Source organism: Schistocerca gregaria, chromosome 1 (genome assembly GCF_023897955.1).
Source record: "Schistocerca gregaria isolate iqSchGreg1 chromosome 1, iqSchGreg1.2, whole genome shotgun sequence".
Taxonomy (NCBI): domain Eukaryota; kingdom Metazoa; phylum Arthropoda; class Insecta; order Orthoptera; family Acrididae; genus Schistocerca; species Schistocerca gregaria.
In genome coordinates, this window is record NC_064920.1 from 1,078,045,382 (window position 1) to 1,078,067,041 (window position 21,660).

The following is a 21,660-nucleotide window of genomic DNA, read 5'->3' on the forward strand; positions in this document are numbered from 1 at the left end:
ATCGTGCTTCTTCCTTTCCTAAACCCATGCTGTTCTTCACTCGCCTCCTTTTCTATCATTTCACTTATTCTATTTAGTAAAATCTTGACTGTATGACTCATAAGGTTTATTCCTCTGTCGTTTTCACAAAATCTTTTATTGCCTTTTTTGAAGATGAGAACAACATCTCCTCCAATAATCAGGTATTGTACTATTTCTCCACACACTTGTAGCGATTCTGTGTGCTTTTATTTTCTTCTTTTGTTGTCCTCAGTGTCGATGTACTGGCTAAAAAAACGGGGTGTCGAAGTCAAACATGGACTACTTCAAAGATTTAGCTGACAGCTGCTCAGCTGCATTTCACTGTCTTTTACTTTCACTTTTCACAACCTCCCATATACACATTTAATATGGCCAGTGCACTATTGTTTAACTTTCCTTAAGCCTCATTAATAGTTTGCAGGCAAACCTCCACATACTGCTACAATAGTTTACTGTTGAACATCTACAAGCAGTAAAAACCTAACCACAAAGTTCACAGTTCTTGAAGAATAGAAGGGTACGTATGGAAACAGAGAATGTCATTATTTTTACACACAGCTTATTGGTGTAACACTTATTTCACTGTTAAGTCGATGCATTGTTGTCATTCTAACTAACACAGGTTTCCTTGTCTGAAACTCGACCGTGGGCTGACGTTTTCATGACCAAAAATCGGGCCCTTATATATCATCACAATAATAGCTGCTTAAACTATACATTGTTCGAAGTTTAATTTACAGAAATTACAATTAAAACTTAACTCATTAAATAAACTGTATATATAAAAAATTCCGTCTTTTTAACAGTTTCTTCTACTACAAGAGTTAGGCCGATTTATTTGTTTAAATGATGCAACTAACCAATATCATTACACAAACAATATTTTTGACAAAATTGTTAATTAGTTTGGAATTAATAAGGTGCTAACATGTTTCCAACTAGAACCAAATAGAGAGGGGTCCATAAAATTATATCCACTGTTTAAAAGTCCATAACTGGCAAACTAATTGACAGAGTTGTCTCGTCTTTGGTAGTGTAATAGTTTGTAGTTCCAGCAATCGCCACACAAGCATTGTATTGCGTTGTTTTGTTTTGTCAGGTGACAGTTCCCAGATAGTCAGTGTTTTGTTCTTAGTTGCACCTAGTTACTCGAGTAACCAAAAATGAGACAACTCCGTCAATTAGTTTGCAAGTTATGGACTTTTAAAGAGTGGATACATTTTTTGGACCCCTCTGTAGATACTTTAAGAATACTAGCATTTCGTTTTCCAAATGTTTATAATTAGTACAGAATTTATATTTGTTTATATGCCAACAATAGAATTTAAGTTATGAAACAATTACTCATTTCGCCCTATAATGAAATATACAAACTGGGAATAGTTGAAATAAATTAGAAAATCAATTACATACATAAAACTATGCACGAAATTATATCTGGTGTTACATTCTTTAAAATTGCGGACCAACCTTTCTCCTTTATGGAAATGCAGGTAATATTCACATACGTTAGTGGTAAATAGTTAAAAGTAACAAAACGAGTTTAAAGATGCAGATGGCAAAACAAGAGGGGAATTAAAATTATCCCAGCTTGCTTCATCACATATTCTATACAGCCACTGTATTCCCACTGGACCTGCTGCTCTTATCATGTACACTGATACTTCATCCTGTCCTGGAGCTCCCTCCCCATTCGTCTCCTTCACGGCTATTTCAATTTCTTTCCGTGTAATTTGTCCTAATTCTACTTCCCAGTTTCTCTCCATTTCTCCATTATTTGTTGTTTCCTCGTGTACCTGCTCCTCAGCGTTTAACGGTTTCTTAAAATTTCTCTCCAGGGATCTTTTATATTCCCTGGATCTTCAATCACAGTACCATCCTCTGTTTCCATCATTACTGGTACTTCAGAAGCATTCCTTTTATTTTTCATCATTTTATAGAACATTTTCTTATTGTTCTTCACAACTTCTTCAAGGTCTTTTGTAAACTAAGCCCATGCCTTTTTCTTTGCTGTTTCCACTATTTCTTTGTCATTCCTTTTTTTACTCTATATGTATATCTGTTATGGTACTCGTCATTTTTAGTTTTCCATGACTTTCTACATGCTCCATTTTTTCTAGTAATGGCTTGAATTGTGGTATCATTCCACCAACTTGTCTGTCTTATTTTCTCCTTTCCAGATGTTCTGCCAGGTACTTCTTGTGCTGCTTCGACTAAATTGTCTTTGAATAAACTCCATTCTTTTTCTACGTCGCAGAAAATTTCTTTTGGAATTTTTTGTATGATTAATTCTCTATGCTTCTCAGCACTTTCACTCTCCTTCAGTTTCCAATCTTGTTCCTCATCACTTTCTTCTGTTTTCTACTTTTCACACACTGATTCATTTTCCATTGTCCGACCAGTAATCTATGGTCTCCATCTGCACTCACATCTGGAATTAATTACCTTCACATTTTTTACTCTCTCTCCCCATTCCCTATCTACTAGAATATAATCAATTACACTGTTGGTTCTTCCATCCCAACTGTATCTGGTGATAACATGACCTTCTCTCTTCATAAACCGGCTGTTTGCTATTTTCATTCCATTTCACTGGCACAAACGTAGGCGTCTTTCCCCTTCTTCATTTCTGCCTCCATATCCAAAAAAAAACATCCCCATACTTGTTCAAATCCCTTTCTGTCTTTGCCTACCTGTGGATTAAAATCTCCATCACTATATTAGCACTATATGTATATAGTCCTCTAATTCATTTTCAAAGTACTCCTTCTCTTCTTCGCTACATCCCACTTGAGGTGCATAAATCTGGATAACATTTAGTGTTTCTTTTTAGAATCTCAGGTTTAAGATTGTGACCCTGTTTGATATATATATCTCGCATTCAATACAGCTATGTGCATTCTTATTCACCATTATCGCCACACCATTTCTTCCAAACCAGTAGTTCCCACTCCAGTATAGTTTTCCTCCACATCTCAAATTCTTCCCACCTTTTTCCTTCCACTTCGTTTTGCTTAATCCCAAAATATCTAACTTTCTCTCTGTTAATACATCTTGAGCACAAATATATCAAGGGTGCCAACATTTAGATGATTTTTTTTACTCCATTTGGTTTCATCTTCTTGTACTGATGAATATCATTAGGTCTCCCATAATTCACACCAGTACTTGGAAGAAGCAGTGGGGTCAAATCCTGAATGGTTCGTTCTGAGGCTTGTCTGTGTTTTGAAAGCAATATATGAAGACGTTCCTACTGGCTTGCTAGGCCTAACGCAAGAATGGATTTTCTGTTGGGGTTGGAGTTTCTCCTCCACCACAAGGAAGGGGTTCCCTTCTCATTTAATCCCCATAATGGGGGGTTGCCTCATCTGCCAGCTCCGCCATTCCGAAGTCTTTCTTCTCTGTCGTTGCTGCCATTAAGCTCTCCACCCATAACCCTGGGCATGGGTTCCGTGTTATATCCCACAGGATTGGGTCCCTGCCCCCTGAACTAAGTCATCCTATCAATCCAGCCTTCTGAAGTGTAGGACGCCCACCACTGCAACGTGGACGTGCCAGACAGGTATTACCCCAGTGGAGGAATAGGGAAGGAGACCCTACCTCCCAGGAGCTGAGTTAATGATTGTGTATAGAGCCACAATCAAAGGCTGAGATACAGTGTATCACATATGTCATTCGTTGTAATTTTTTGCTCTTTTATTGTCAACTAAATCTTTAAATTCTTCCTCCATGGTGTTGCAATGTCATTTTATAGTGAACCTGTGCGACCTGAGAATTATGCAACTGCCTAATAGATATTCAGAATGTTCACCTGTGTCTTCTGTTGTTTGCTCTGTCCTTATCGGATGTACCTGGAACGGCACCACATGCCATTTACTGTTGCAGTGTCACTTTCTTTGGCTGGCACAGTTCTCTTTGTTTCAGCAGATTCGTCGTTCCAGCGTCGTTCACTCTTCGCCATTTATTCGTGGCATGAAGGAAGTTCATAGGTCCAGTGGCAGTCTGTACAAAAAGAATTAGTCTAGAGATCTAACATCACAAAAGTGTAAAGAGTACTTCGCTGAGTACTGCGGGTGAGCTAAGCTGCCGCGCCAAACGTAACGTTGTTGTTGTATCCGACTGTACAGGGCGTTTCAAAAAGGACTTTACAAATTTGAAAATTCATATAAATTAGTTTATGCTACGTACAGAGGTGAGTGTAGTGCCAATTTCTAGGGAAATACATCAAATTTTGTGTCGCATAGTTCATTACTGCCGAATCGCACCGTAAGAAGCGCTAGTGGCAATTGCGTTGAAGATGGCTGCCTTCACGGAACCCTAGGTGTGTGTTTTGGTTTGAAGAATCGAAGTTGGCGACAACAGTTCAGCGTAATTTCCGTACCAGGTATGCTAACGATCCTCTTAATTGGTCTACAATTTATGAGTGGCATAAATATTTTGTAGAAACAGGAAAGTGCGAGTATTAGTTGAGGACCAATTGGATGAAAATCAGTGTGGGTTTAGGCCTCTTAGAGGTTGTCAGGACCACATCTTTAGCTTATGGCATATAATGGAGAAGTGTTATGAGTGGAACAGGGAATTGTATCTATGCTTTATAGATATAGAAAAGGCATATGACCGGGCTCCTAGGAGGAAGTAATTGTCTGTTCTACGCGATTATGGAATAGGAGGTAAACTATTGCAAGCAGTTAAAGGTCTTTACACAGATAGTCAGGCAGCAGAGTTGATGGTAAATTGAGTTCATGGTTCAGAGTAGTTTCAGGTGTAAGACAATATGCTGAAAACAGTAAATTGGCTGGGTGAGATTAAGATATTGTTGTTGTTGTTGTTGTCTTCAGTCCTGAGACTGATTTGATGCAGCTCTCCATGCTACTCTATCCTGTGCAAGCTGCTTCATCTCCCAGTACCTACTGCAACCTACATCCTTCTGAATCTGCTTAGTGTACTCATCTCTCGGTCTCCCTCTACGATTTTTACCCTCCACACTGCCCTCCAATGCTAAATTTGTGATCCCTTGATGCCTCAAAACATGTCCTACCAACCGATCCCTTCTTCTAGTCAAGTTGTGCCACAAACTTCTCTTCTCTCCAATCCTATTCAATACCTCCTCATTAGTTACGTGATCTATCCACCTTATCTTCAGTATTCTTCTGTAGCACCACATTTCGAAAGCTTCTATTCTCTTCTTGTCCAAATTAGTTATGGTCCATGTTTCACTTCCATACATGGCTACACTCCAAACAAATACTTTCAGAAACGACTTCCTGATACATACATCTATATTCGATGTTAACAAATTTCTCTTCTTGAGAAACGCTTTCCTTGCCATTGCCAGTCTACATTTTATATCCTCTCTACTTCGACCATCATCAGTTATTTTACTTCCTAAATAGCAAAACTCCTTTACTACTTTAAGTGTCTCATTTCCTAATCTAATTCCCTCAGCATCACCCGATTTAATTTGACTACAATCCATTATCCTCGTTTTGCTTTTGTTAATGTTCATCTTATATCCTCCTTTCAAGACACTGTCCATTCCGTTCAACTGCTCTTCCAAGTCCTTTGCCTTCTCTGACAGAATTACAATGTCATCGGCGAACCTCAAAGTTTTTACTTCGTCTCCATGAATTTAAATACCTACTCCAAATTTTTCTTTTGTTTCCTTTACTGCTTGCTCAATATACAGATTGAATAACATCGGGGAGAGGTTACAACCCTGTCTCACTCCTTTCCCAACCACTGCTTCCCTTTCATGCCCCTCGACTCTTATGACTGCCATCTGGTTTCTGTACAAATTATAAATAGCCTTTCGCTCCCTGTATTTTACCCCTGCCACCTTTAGAATTTGAAAAAGAGTATTCCAGTCAACATTGTCAAAAGCTTTCTCTAAGTCTACAAATGCTAAAAACGTAGGTTTGCCTTTTCTTAATCTTTCTTCTAAGATAAGTCGTAAGGTCAGTATTGCCTCACGTGTTCCAACATTTCGACGGAATTCAAACTGATCCTCCCCGAGGTCTGCATCTACCAGTTTTTCCATTCGTCTGTAAAGAATTCGCGTTAGTATTTTGCAGCCGTGGCTTATTAAACTGATAGTTCGGTAATTTTCACATCTGTCAGCACCTGCTTTCTTTGGGATTGGAATTATTATATTCTTCTTGAAGTCTGAGGGTATTTCGCCTGTCTCATACATCTTGCTCACCAGCTGGTAGAGTTTTGTCATGACTGGCTCTCCCAAGGCCGTCAGTAGTTCTAATGGAATGTTGTCTACTCCGGGGGCCTTGTTTCGACTCAGGTCTTTCAGTGCTCTGTCAAACTCTTCACGCAGTATCGTATCTCCCATTTCGTCTTCATCTACATCCTCTTCTATTTCCATAATATTGTCCTCAAGTACATCGCCCTTGTATAAACCTTCTATATACTCCTTCCACCTTTCTGCCTTCCCTTCTTTGCTTAGAACTGGGCTGCCATCTGAGCTCTTGATATTCATACACGTGGTTCTCTTCTCTCCAAAGGTCTCTTTAATTTTCCTGTAGGCAGTATCTATCTTACCCCTAGTGAGATAAGCTTCTACATCCTTACATTTGTCCTCTAGCCATCCCTGTTTAGCCATTTTGCACTTCCTGTCGATCTCATTTTTGAGACGTTTGTATTCCTTTTTGCCTGCTTCATTTACTGCATTTTTATATTTTCTCCTTTCATCAATTAAATTCAATATTTCTTCTGTTACCCAAGGATTTCTAGCAGCCCTCGTCTTTGTGCCTACTTTATCCTCTGCTGCCTTCACTACTACATCCCTCAGAGCTACCCATTCTTCTTCTACTATATTTCTTTCCCCTATTCCTGTCAATTGTTCCCTTATGCTCTCTCTGAAACTCTGTACAACCTCTGGTTCTTTCAGTTTATCCAGGTCCCATCTCCTTAATTTCCCACATTTTTGCAGTTTCTTCAGTTTTAATCTACGATATGTGAACACAAAATAAGCAGTCTCGCATATGCGGATGACTTAGCTGTGATGGCAGATTCGGTTGAAAGTTTGCAAAGTAATATTTCAGAGCTAGATCAGAAATGTAAGGACTATGGTATGAAGATTAGCATCTGCAAAACGAAAGTAATGTCAGTAGGAAAGAGATATAAACGGATTGAGTGCTAAATGGGAGGAACAAAGTTAGAACAGGTGGATGGCTTCAAGTACTTAGGATGCATATTCTCACAGGATGCCAACATAGTGAAAGAACTGGAAGCGAGGTATAGCAAAGGTAATGCAGTGAGCGCTCAGCTACGATCTACTCTCTTCTGCAAGAAGGAAGTCAGTACCAAGACTAAATTATCTGTGTACCGTTCAATCTTTCGACCAACTTTGTTGTATGGGAGCGAAAGCTGGGTGGATTCAGGTTACTTTATCAACAAGGTTGAGCTTACGGATATGAAAGTAGCTAGGATGATGGCAGGTACTAGCAGATGGGAACAATGGCAGGAGGGTATCCACAATGAGGAAATCAAAGAAAAACTGGGAATGAACTCTATAGATGTAGCAGTCAAAGCGAATAGGCTTAGATGGTGGGGTCATGTTACACGCATGGGAGAAGGAAGGTTACCCAAGAGACTCACGGGTTCAGCAGTAGAAGGTAGGAGGAGTCGGGGCAGACCAAGGAGAAGGTACCTGGATTCGGTTAAGAGTGATTTTGAAGTAACAGGTTTAACATCAGAAGAGGCACCAATGTAAGCACTGAATAGGGGATTATGGAGGAATTTTATAAGGGGGCTATGCTCCAGACTGAACGCTGAAAGGCATAATCAGTCTTAAATGATGATGATGATGATGATGATGATGATGATGAGCGTACTCGGTAAGACATGGGAAATCATTAGGTTGTCTAAGCACATCTGATGACGTCGTTGAGCAAATGAGACAACATTCTGTCAACAGCTCCACGAAATCTACCTGGCGTGCGTGTCGCGAATTACAAATCCCACGTACGACTGTTTGGCATGTGTTGAGAAACCATTTGCCTTTGAAACCATACAGACTGACATTCGTACAAGCAATAAAAGATGCTGATAAAATTGTTCGCAAGAACTTCCATGTGGATATGTTAAACCTATTACATGAGGAGGAACATTTGCCAGACAAAAATAATGTTTTCTGACGATTCGACTTTTCACTTAAGTGTCTATGTCAACACACATAACTGCAGGATTTGGGGTAGTGAAAATCCACATCAAACATTGCTAACATGTTCATGATAGCCCTAAACTGAACGATTTTTGTGCATTGAGCAACAACATCAACTTGGTAGTGTACCTGGATATGTTACAACAATTTTTGATACCACAGGTCGATGAGGGTGACAAAGAACGAAATGTTTGCTTTGTGCAAGATGGTGCACCACCCCACTGCCTGGGTGACGTCCGAGATGTTCTCAATGACTGCTTTCCAGGTCAATGGATTCTCCGTGATGCGACAATTTCATAGCACTCACTTTCTCCAGACCTGATACCACTCGATTTTTTTTATGGAGATTCATCAAGGATATCGTGTTTGTACCTCCTGTACCAGCTTTACCTGAACTCACAGCAATGTACGCTGCCATTGAGCAAGTTACACCTGCAATGCTACAGCGATTGTGGGAAGAAATTGATTTCCAATGAGATGTGGGCAGCATAACCAATGGAAGCCATATACAACAACTTGACGTACAAGAACTTGATTCATTTCCCTACAAAATAACACTAAACTCATTTTTGTATCTTCTTTCAGTAAATTTATATGAATTTTTAATGTTGTAAAATCCTTTTTGAAACACAGCTGAAGCTCCGCAGAAGTTCTGTGTGGTAATAGGAAACGGAACAATATGCAACGTAATGTTTACAACGAGCTTGTTCCTGCGATGAATAGTCTATAGTAAGTAGTATGATAAACTGCGTGTCATTTATGATGGTGGCCGAGTTTAGGTTCGTTCTGCGCATCTGACGTCACAAAACACAGTCAGCCAATGAACAGGGAACGATGTTGCCAGAGCCCGCCTGCAGTGCAGAACACGGACGAGTGTCTTCAGTTTTAGAAACGTTCAGTCATAAATAAAGTAATTGAACAAAAGCAGTGTCTTGATAGCAGACTTTCTTTTATAGAAAGTTTGGAAAAGGCGTTCTTCATACCAATTGCTTCATATTGTATTAATTAAACAAGCAATAAGCCTCCTAATTCAGGCGACAGCAAGGAAAGGTGTTTGTATCATTCTCACTAACCGCTTTTTCGCGATAAACAACAACGGTAATTGTTTATTTCCTATTGTACTTCGACGAAGCGTGAGTAATTCATAGTCACACCAGCAGTGTTTGTCTGTATTTTGCGTGATATTTTAAAGTCCTCCGGGAGACATGATGAAAGACGAGCTTTCTTAGAGTAATGGTTCAAGTGTGTATAGCCGGCACGGTAGCTCTGCGTGTTTGATCAGAGGGTTAGCTGCCCTCTGTAATAAAAAAACTGAGTGAATGGATCAATAACGAACTTCAACGGGCGTCAGGCGACGTCCGCCACTAACAATTGAAACGAACAATAACGAGCAAAATGAGATTTAAAAAAGAAAAAATATATGTGTGTGAGTGCTAAGTGAAAGGTTCCGTGTTCAAACCTTGTTTGGTGCTTAATATTTTCTTTATTTAAAAACAATATCGAAGTGTTTTACTTCATGAAGTTTATTCGTTTTAATGTAATTTTTTGAAATTTCTAGTGGCAACTACATGCTATGGAATTTTTTACCTGTGCAAACTCGTCAAAATTTCGTGCAATGGTTTACTATATCTAATGTTGCACAATACCTGCGTTGAACTTCAAAACAAAATTAACTCATTTATGGGGGGGGGGGGGGGGGGGGGGAAGGTATCAGTCAAGAAGATGCGTGAAAATCAAATTTTTGGGCCAAATAGTTTTTGTGAAATCGAACGATAAAGTGTGTTAAAGCAGTCGAAACATCATGTGTCTGCTCAGGCGAGCAGTGCTATGATGACAAAATCGCGCACATTGCGGAATGCGGGGAACACATCTCTGTAGCAGCGAAGGGGTTAATGCCGCCGTGGTGGCTTTACTTCTGAAACGGCGCACTCCACCCTAAACGTAAGCTTGCGAACTATATATACTATGGCGCTGCTTCTCTTGGCGCGTACAACTGGCAACGCGGCAATCTCCCGCGTCTGGGCGGGCATGCGCGAACCGCCAAGATAAAAAGAATTGAACTATAGTGATAGGTGTTAACTGTTTGAACGACTCACAACCATTGTGGCGTCCGGCGTTAATTTTCTATTGCATTGACAAAGGGCGGATACGATGGAGACGAAAAGCGAGACGACGATAGTTCTAAAATTTGCCACCCTTCCTACATCGTTTGAATCATTTGTCGCAACTTTTTTCATTCTGTCTGCTAAGTACGATTCAAAATAGTTGCATGTAAAAACAGAGATTCCATAAAACTCGGGTTTTTCTAAGAGTGTAGCACGAGCTCAGAGAAAAACTTGGGTGCTTTTTGGAGTCGAGGCTTTTGCGCACAAGTGGCTGGTAGCTTCTAGAGGGAGAGGTGTCGTGCAGCCGCCCTACGTACCCCGTGGCTGCCGCAGCTCGCCGTGCCCGGCCGCCGCCCCCTGTCCGGCCCAGTCTTCGTACGAGGTGGAGCGCAGATCAGGCGGCGTCGCGCGCCGCACCTTCAGCCGCGACTGCCCCGCCAGCGCCTCCAGCGACGGCCAGTCGCCCGTCTCCGCTAGCGCCACCGCCTCCTTCACCCTCACCACCCGCCAGCCCGAGGTAGGCAGCGGGCACACACGCCGCACACTGCGCTCCCCTGTGCCGTTCGTTCGGCCCATGGAGGTAGAATGAGAGGAGATGGCGCTACAGACTTACGCTGTACGTTATTTTGAAGCCAGTGAGCGGGGCGTGCCGCCATCTTGGATCCCCCAAAACATTAGCAGACGAGTGTGACAATTCTTGTTCGTTATCTCTGCCGTGTGCACGCGATATTAATTTTATATAGTAAATGTTACTCTGTTTTAGTGAACAACACAGCATAAAGAACGCAACTTCAAACGTGTTTCTGGTCTTAAATGCGTATTCGATACAGTAATACCACGGTCTAACATAACAGCCGCGACACTTCGTCTCGATTTTGTTGCCTACCGCGCCATCAGCGCTCCAAGCGGCCAGTAGGTTAAATTGTGAGTTTGGCGCGATTGTGAAAGCAAATAGTGATTGTTTAGTTTGATTTCTACAATGATTTTTACAAGCTGGAGCGTTTGTAGCGCCATAAATTGCAGCAACAACAGGAAGAAGACACCACAGCTGTCTTTTTTACGTTTCCTGAGAATCCTGAGAGGTATATACCATCATGTTACTAAACTGTATCGTCAGGATTCACTTGCAAACTACATGTGTATTAATGATTAATGTTTCGTTTTAGGAGCAAAACATGGTTAGTTAGCAACAGATGAGAAGACCTTATGAAAAAAGACCCAGTTTACCTGTATAATAACATTAGGTGTTGTTCGCTACATTTCGAACAAAACCAGTTCATGAACGCAAACAATAATAAACTCGTATAGAATGCAGTACCCACACTGTTTGACATCCCAAATAAGCCACCTCAACTGATGATGAAGAGGAAACTGCCACAAAGATTCGACAAGCCATCTAAAGCTGTAAAATAGTCCTCTGACACAGAAGCAGCCAGTTCAACTCTCCTTGTATCAGTGGCAAATTCATGTGAATCGTCAACACAGACATGCTTTGACGATTAAGTGGAGTTATCCGTGTCTTACAAAAGCGTTTGGTATGTGTTTCATTAACTTCTGCTATAAGTCACTTAATTTTCCTTGATTCTTTCGTGTTCCAGAATTTGAAACACGAACATCTGCTAGCATGAGTCTCATAGAAGTAGATAACTTAGGGGTTGCGAAGCAACTCAAATCGCTTGATACGGGCAAGTCTTCAGGTCCAGATTGTATACCGATTAGGTTCCTTTCAGATTACGCTGATACTATAGCTCCCTACTTAGCACTCATATACAACCGCTCGCTCACCGATAGATCTGTACCTACAGATTGGAAAATTGCGCAGGTCGCACCAGTGTTCAAGAGGGGTAGTAGGAGTAATCCATTTAACTACAGACCTATATCATTGACGTCGGTTTGCAGTAGGGTTTTGGAGCATATACTGTATTCAAACATTATGAATCACCTCGAAGGGAACGATCTATTGACACGTAATCAGCATGGCTTCAGAAAACATCGCTCTTGTGCAACGCAGCTAGCTCTTTATTCGCACACAGTAATGGCCATTATCGACAGGGGATCTCAGGTTGATTCCGTATTTCTAGATTTCCGGAAAGCTTTTGACACCGTTCCTCACAAGCGACTTCTAATCAAGCTGCGGAGCTATGGGGTATCGTCTCAGTTGTGCGACTGGATTCGTGATTTCCTGTCAGGAAGGTCGCAGTTCGTAGTAATAGACGGCAAATCATCGAGTAAAACTGAAGTGATATCAGGTGTTCCCCAGGGAAACGTCCTGGGACCTCTACTGTTCCTGATCTATATAAATGACCTGGGTGACAATCTGAGCAGTTCTCTTAGACTGTTCGCAGATGATGCTGTAATTTACCGTCTAGTAAGGTCATCCGAAGACCAGTATCAGTTGCAAAGCGATTTAGAAAAGATTGCTGTATGGTGTGTCAGGTGGCAGTTGACGCTAAATAACGAAAAGTGTGAGATGATCCACATGAGTTCCAAAAGAAATCCGTTGGAATTCGATTACTCGATAAATAGTACAATTCTCAAGGCTGTCAATTCAACTAAGTACCTTGGTGTTAAAATTACGAACAACTTCAGTTGGAAGGACCACATAGATAATATTGTCGGGAAGGCGAGCCAAAGGTTGCGTTTCGTTGGCAGGACACTTAGAAGATGCAACAAGTCCACTAAAGAGACAGCTTACACTACACTCGTTCGTCCTCTGTTAGAATATTGCTGCGCGGTGTGGGATCCTTACCAGGTGGGATTGACAGAGGACATCGAAAGGGTGCAAAAAAGGGCAGCTCGTTTTGTATTATCACGTTATAGGGGAGAGAGTGTGGCAGATATGATACACGAGTTGGGATGGAAGTCATTACAGCATAGACGTTTTTTGTCGCGGCGAGACCTTTTTACGAAATTTCAGTCACCAACTTTCTCTTCCGAATGCGAAAATATTTTGTTGAGCCCAACCTACATAGGTAGGAATGATCATCAAAATAAAATAAGAGAAATCAGAGCATGAACAGAAAGGTTTAGGTGTTCGTTTTTCCCGCTCGCTGTTTGGGAGTGGAATAGTAGAGAGATAGTATGATTGTGGTTCGATGAACCCTCTGCCAAGCACTTAAATGTGAATTGCAGAGTAGTCATGTAGATGTAGATGTAGATGTAGATGTAGATGTAGATGTAGATGTGATGAGATTATTTTGTTAGCACCTTGTTCATTACTGACAGATTGTTTGAAAATTACTCAAATATTTGGTTTTGCGTGAAACTGTAATGTTTTCAACATATTTCTCCCACTATTTGGCAGTTGCTTGTCCCACTTACAATAATATAAAGATGAAGGTCGTACTTGTGGCAAGGTAACAAGCGACAACAATGACAAACACAGTAGGCCTACAGAACGATAAATGAGCTGTCGATCGCTTTTGCATGTACAGGTACATGTCTGTGCTTCTTACGTGTGAATCTGTGTGTTTATATTCTTTTGATATCAACGTGGTAAAGTGCAGTTCTATCCAGTGTCACAAGTCTTTTTTCACGAATGTGTTGTAGCTTGCCACTCGATTCACAGTTTTTGTCCACACTTGCCCTTATTTTAGAAGCATTTTTAGAAACATATATGCCTTCTGATACTACACAAACCCTTAGAGGAAAGAAAATAACTCAAATATTTCGTGAATTACGAAGGAAATGGATGCAAAACAAACATGCTTACGACACGTCTGACGTTCATCTTACTCGCCGCTTGGAGCGCTAGCGTCGCTCCATCTGTCAAACGGTAACTACTTTTACAGCAGTGAGTGTCGCGACTGTTATGTTAGACTATGGTAATACGACGCAAAAAATATGACGCTTCTGACCTCAGTACTGTAATTCCTTTTTGTTTATACACTTCGAATAACCGAGAAGAAAAGTATGTGCTATGAAAAGCGTGCTTTCGTAATCCATTTCTACTCACTTTCATTGTGTTTGTGACGATAGTTGATAAAGCCAGAACTCCAAAAGCAATGATTGATAGTTTAGAGGCACCGATTTGTATTCATTGCATTTTCAAGCCAAATACAAATTTTAAATGTTCAAGTTTTGCAAGAAACGTGTCTTATTTCCTTTGGTGTTCCATAGATGTATGCAGGGATGATATAAACAAGCTAGCTGTCATCTCAACAAAGTGAAAGATTCGTTAAATTACGAAGGAAAAGAACGGAATTTAAGATTGTCAAACCCATTGTAGTTTACACATCTTCTTTGTTTTTAAATTGTACCTATCAAGTGACATTCAGTGTGGCAAATAACAGCAATTTACAGGATAACAGGACAACACAATGATTAATGTAATGATCTAAATAGCTTGGACTTAGATAGGGAACTTTGCTTTATCAAATATGTAACCCTTTAAGTACTTATAATTTAACCACTGTAACAGGTGTTCCACTCATTTTACGCAAGATTTAATGAACTACATGTAGTTACATTACTTTTATATTAAATTGTCGCATTTTAAAACATTAGTCCCCATTTCCAGGTTGTTTCTTGCCAGGACTTTTCAGTTACTTGGGAATAACCAAACAATGAAAATCAAGTGTATTGCTCACCTCCAGAGAGCTCTTGATAGGAAATCTAAAGTCATATTACAGAAATAAAACCATACTGTAAAACTTTACATTGCATCAGAATTTCAAGTATACATAACAAAATAGCGCTTAAATAAGTCCACTTAAGAATGAAATGTGATTTGTTTAAACTTAAGACTACAATCTGAGTGATTAGTGCACCCGTAAGCGAGGCAAGCCGGCATTTTTCTTTCTTTTTTTTTTTTTTTTTATCAAAGCACTTCACAACTAAACGGAATCAAACTACCTGAAGCGAATGTTTTGTGGTAGCTAACATGGCGGATCTTCGCTTGGGTCGGTTTCAAGTTTGTGACTTCATGACAACTCCTCTTATTTTTACCTCCATGGTTCGGTCTTTCTGGTGCGCGCAAGTTTCGCTTACACGTCCTACGGGCGTGCTGTCTCGCCTTCTCAATGTGCACTCAACAAACCTGAAGGCCATGCCATCTGCTGGTCGTGCTACTGCATCCGTGATTTCCTGTCTGAAAGGTCACAGTAATAGACGAAAGTCGTCAAGTAAAACTGAGCTGAAATGTTCAAAGGCCTTTTGCTGTTGATGAAATATGTAAGCGATTTAGCAACAATCTGAGCAACCCTCGTACATTGTTTGCACATCATTCTGTCATTTACCTTCAAGTAAACGCATCAGACGATCAAAAACCCGTTGTAAAATCACTAGGGCCCGGATTTTAACTACCTAAAAACAGTGAAGTATGCAAGCGTTTAAGACCTAAAACTTATATAAATATTACCTTAAAAATAAAATATGACTTAATAGAAGTTTATTTAAAGCATTCTTGTTTGTTTATTTAATTATTTATTCACCATAAACTAATACAAAATTCACTTCTCAAAATACTGTAAGTATAGTTCTTTCTTTCTGTTGAGTTTGTGGCTAATTTGCACCTATTTTTTGAACGTCTGAATTTTTATTTTCTAAACAGAAAGTATAGTGAAAAGATCATCTATCGAAACAGTAAAACAATGTTTTTATTCCTACATAGTAATTAGAGCGTTTCACATTATTTAATAGCGTATGCCAATCTTCAGTATCTGCAAAGTTGCACTGGATCACAAGGTGCATTTTCAGGTTTTCCATTGTCAAAGATCTACGGTTGTCGCTGAGGATAGTTTTGTACCTGGAAAAGCTCCTCACCACTTCACAAGACGCCACTGGGGCGTGTTTGAAGGCAGCCAGGTCACTGGAGTTCAGCTTTGTTTCAGTATCTTCAAACGTTGCGGCATTCCCTGAAAGACTGTCACTAGTTTTGCGCAGTGTAGAATATCCAGGATTCCGTAGGAGAACACTTTGCAATTTGGTTTTCACTTTGTCAGTCACATGACCATGAGCTCGACCGAACTCACTCAGCGCATATTGCACAATACTCAGGGCCTCACATAGCTGAGTGCCAACAACTTCCAGTCGTTTGATGGCTTGTGATGTAACTGAAAAATTGGCGTTGATGTATGCCAAGTTTCGAGACAATTTATCTGTAAAAACTTCTTTCACAATTTTGATAGCACTTGATTCGTCGCTATCAATCTCACAGAAGATTGTCTTTATTTGGCTGTAGCTGATGCAGTAATACTCAGCAGTATTAAGCCAAGAACCCCATCAAGTAAGAACAGGTTTAGGTGGGAGGGGCGTTGAAGGTGCTTGTTCCTTGAATTTCTGCACCCATAGCGGAGCCTTCACACAGATTTTCTTGCCACAGGAAATTAATTTGTCCACGTCAGGGTAATTTGATCGCACCTCTTCGACAACTCTGCGCAACGCATCTGCAAGGCATGTGGCGTACACCATACTGGGGTAGAGAATCTGAAGCCCTTTGGCTGCTTTAGCCATATATGAAGCACCATCTGTTACAAGCAGCAAAACGTTGTCTCTTTTCACACCGTCTGGCCACAGCAGCTTCAGAGAGCTGTCAAACAAAATAGCAATCGTCGAATTGTTTACTCTATCGACAGCTTCACACGTTAGTAGGAACATATCTCCAGGGTTATCAACTTTTATAACACCATCAACAACATTTGCAATATATCGCCCACTAATATCCGTAGTTTCATCTATCGACAGCCAGATCTTTTGCTCAGCAATAGTAATTCGTATTTTGTTGAGCTGTGTAAACTTAATATGTAATCCCACTGCTTACATATCCAGTGAAAAAGCAAATGCAGAGCCACAAGTTAAACAGCACTAGACTGTGAAAGAAATCTGAGTGGATAATCACTCTTCTCAAAGTACATAGCACAATATTCAATTCTGGCCTAATAGCAAGAGCCTGCAGAAAAGAAAATTTGAATTTTTTTTAGTTTTGATAACTGATTTTTATGTAGTTTTTGGCACTGATCTCAGAAGTGCTATTAGTTTTTTTTCTATCACATAAGGTTTGTCTACAAAAGGACGTAAAAGTTTAAGGACAAATCCTAAAAAAGCCATTTTTTATATCGGTATTACATGTGTACAGTGTCATTAAACCACATTAGACTTAGCTTAATCTTAAACACACAGTAAGAAAAGTTGATAATGGCTTATTACAAGTGTTGTAATATATCCCCTTTCCTTCCAAACTTATTTTTGTACCTTTCCTGCTGTTGAGTTGCGGATTTTCTCTTTTTAACATCCAACTGTAGTCATCCATTATGTTCACGTCCTAGCATCCTTGATATCTTCGTTCCATTGCTTTTATGTCTTGATAGGATCGTTCTCCTTGTTCTTCACTGACACCTCCAAGATTTTCCAGAAAACAGACTGGATGAGAACGAAGAAAATGAACTTTAACACTCATGTTGCAGCCTAACAGTTTGTAGTTAGTTAACAGATCAGCAACAATATTTTTGTAGTATGGTTTTCTTTATTTCCTAGAAAGCCAGTAACTACTTGTTTAAAAGACTTCCATGCTTTTATTTCCTGGTTTTCCCATTTTCAACTCACAGTTTTCATCCTCCATGAGTTTTCGAGCTCAACAAATATCCCTTCTTTAAGTTTTGCCTCGGAGAGGCCAGGGAATTGCTCACCAAGATGATCTAAAACACTGTCTTTTTTAGACAATACTTTGACGAATTGTTGCATTAGTGTCATCCTGATGTGAAGTGGCAGAAGTAAAATCTTTTTAGGATCCAATGAGCACTCTTTCTCACGTTCTTAACTCCTGGAACCAAATTTTTTCTTACTGGTCATTCTGACTTAAAGTCATGGCCATCCCATTCACAGAGGAAGTAGGGGAACTTTGGAGAAGTAGCATAGAGATCACTTCCAGATCCCCACGAACAGTCCACTTATGATCAGAGTACTTAGGCTTGTTAAGGACCAATTCAATGTTCTCATAACATTCTTTCAATTCAACTGAATGTTCTACTGGTACACATGTTTATTGGTAACCATTGTGCAGCAGAACAGATTTTGCGCTTCTTTTGGAGGAATCAATGAAAAATTCCATTAATCACATTTGTATTTAATATTGACTGTCTGCATCAAGCCAGCAACATTAGTACAAAATAAAAGGTTACCCAATTGAGAGAAAAATGGCACAAACTCTTTTTCACTGCTCCTGTACCAATTAAAGGATGTTCCATGAGCCAACAACACTTTTTCTTTCAACGTTGACCCTAAAAACTCAGCTGAATCCTTTGAAAGGCCTATGTCTCTAACCAGATCATTTAGTTCTGGCTGTGTGAATAGTTTTGGCTTATTATTTGGGAGCTCAACTACTATCATCATAACATCATCACAACTGCATTGAGACACCTGACCAACATCATCTAAAAAGTTTTCAATTGAAGCTCGAGGATAAGGTACAGGTAAATGAAGCCCATGAGGAACAGCTCACGTAGCTGAAAGACTGTTCAGATACAAAATATTCTTCTTATTTTTCAAATTAAAACCTTTAACACAGCAAGAGCAAAATAACAGCCTTCAGAGATTGTTTGGTTCTCTACAAATCATATGTATTGGAAAACGAAATGATTTCTTCTTACATTGAAACCATTGTCTTAGTTCTTCTTTGTGAGGAGCCCAAGATTTATCTTGATAGCTCAGTTTCATACCAAAGTAGGCAAAGTATACATTTTAATAAAATCAGAAATATTTCTCTGCTGATTTTTAACAGTATAAGTCCCACAAATATAGAACAAACAATCAGGAGAATTCACACAACCTCTAAAACCATTATAAACACACTAGCTTAAACTTGAGTGGAGAGCAGACAGTGGGTGGAGAGGGGGGGGGGATACGAGGAAGAGTGTAAGGGTACTTGTAACATTCACCTACTTTATTTCTTCGTTGATTGTCCTTGGCATTGATATACAGCATTGTTATACAGGCTCCAAAATTGAAGGGGGGTCTGAAAGTTCATTATTGGTTAACTTTGATAAGCCTCATTAATAGTTTGCAGGCAAACGTCAGAATACTGCTACAATAGTTTGCCATTCAACACCTATGAGCAGTGAAAACTTAACGACACCATTCTTGCAGAATAATCCATTATGTGTGACACTACTGAACAGGCACTGTCATTGTTTTAACACTCAGCCTATTTATGTTACACTTATTTCACGGTTAAGTTGATGCATTGTTGTTGATCTAACCAATACAAGTTTCTTGTCAGAAAATGAGCCATGGAGTGGTTGTCTCAGGACCAAAAATTGGGCCTTTATAATTGTATCCTCACAATAATAGGCTCTGAAACTATACATTGTACGATGTTAAAGAAATTACAATTGAAACATAACTCATTCAATAAACTGAATATATAGAAAAATTCTTTCTTTTTAACAGTTTCTGCTTCTATAAGGGTTAGGCCAACTTATTTGTTTAAATGATGAAATTAACAGATGTAGTTACACAAACAATACTTTTGACAGACCTGTTAATTATTTTGGAATTACTTAAGGGCTATTTTCGAAAAGAGCCAAATAAATACTTAAAGAATGTTAGTGGTTCATCTTCCAAATGTTTGTAGTTAGTACAGAATTTATATTTGTTTATAAGTCAACAATAGAATCTAAGGCACCGATAAACTACTGATTTCACCCTATAAAAAGATATTAACTAGGAATAGTCAAAGTAAATTAGGAAATGCATGACATACACAAAATTAAGCACAAAATTAGACCTGGTACTATATTCCTTAAGACGGAGGGCCAACCTTTCTCTTTTATGGAAATCCGAATGATACTGATGTATGTTACAAGTAATTAGGCAAGAATGAAAATAAAATGAATTGAAGGAGGTAGGTGGTAAAACAAGGGAGGAAGTAAAGAGATCCCTTCTTGCTTCATCACACACTGACACACACACAGCATGCTGGCAGCAAATGTAGTATGAACCAGATTCTACCAGTTTTACTGTACAGTTTTTTTTAACACGAAAAGGCTGTCTCTTGATGGCAATCGAAATTTAGATTGAACATATTTGCAAGTTATTTTATTAGGGTAAAAATGTTGTATTTTAAAGTTGTTCTTTAAATTTTTCTGAAAGATTGTAGTTTGTACATATGTGCAACACCTTAAAAGTAAAAATTCAGTGTGTTATTTGTGGATGAACAAAGGATATGGAATATTTTTGCTATTTTTTCTGTATTCAGCTAACAAATATCATAAGAATCACTATAAAAATTTGAAACTACTTTTTCATCACATTACATTACATTAATACCTGTTCCATAGATCATGAAAACAACATTTTGTAATGATTTGAAATGTGTCAATTTAACATAAATTTTTTTTTCAGTTACTGCTTCGTATCTAAAAAATTCATGTACTGAGCAGAAGGAGGTGTCACTCAGAAACTTTTTAAATTTGTTTTTGTTTTTAAATGTTGATTAGGTGACCAAACTTTTTTGTGGCACCATAATTCACCTCATTTTGTGCCAGTGTCAGACTTAACCCAGAATAGTGAAGATCATGCTTTCTTCTAATGTTGTACCTAGGAACATAGCTACAATTTTTTGAACTGAGATGGGTTGTTAATTACAACTTTCATAAGTGAATATATGTGTTGCGGATGTGCTGCAAATATCTTGAGTTCCTTAAATAAATGTCTGCAAGATGATTTTAGGTGGACTCCAGCTATTATTATGATTACATGCTTTTGTGCAATGAATACTTTTTCTCTTAATGATCAATTGGCCCAAAATATGCCATATGAAAGCAGTGAATGAAAATAGACATAGTACGCTAATTTACTGATATGTTTATCATCTAAATTTGTGTTTCAGCAGATCATCAATGTGTTTCTTCCAATTCAATTTCTCATCAGGGCACACACCCACAAATTTAAAATATTCTGCATTAGCAACAGATATCTGTTCATAGTCTATATTTATCAATATGATGTTATGCCATTTACTGAACAGGATTGCATATAATGTGTTTTCTCAAAATTTTGTGAGAGTCCATTTGCAGAGAAGCATTTAATAATTTTCTGAAAGACATTATTTACAATTTCCTCAGCTGATCCTTCTTTGTTGGGTGTGATTACTATACTTGTACCATCAGAAAAAAGAGTTAGTTTTGCATCTTCATGGATATAGAGTGGCAAGTCATTAATATATATTAAGGACAGTAAGGGAGCCAAGAATGAACCCCGTGGGACATCATGCTTGAAACCACCTCAGTTAGAGGACCTCCTGATTTGGGTAGATTATCCTTACTGTTAAATTCAATCTTTTGCATTGTTCCAATAAAATATGAAGTAAACCATTTCTACATTGTCCCACTCATATGACAATACTTAAGCTTACCTAGAAGAATT

The 21,660-nt window shown here is 39.1% G+C and overlaps 1 protein-coding gene across 1 annotated transcript in view; it reads left to right on the top strand.

The window, feature by feature from the left end:
• Positions 1 to 21,660, top strand: part of LOC126289431 (uncharacterized) — a 114,904-nt gene that overhangs the window by 59,275 nt on the left and 33,969 nt on the right. Inside the window, exon 4 of the mRNA XM_049984902.1 lies at positions 10,633 to 10,816. Within this exon, the coding sequence (XP_049840859.1) occupies positions 10,633 to 10,816 (184 nt within the window). The remainder of the gene's footprint in view (positions 1 to 10,632; positions 10,817 to 21,660) is intronic.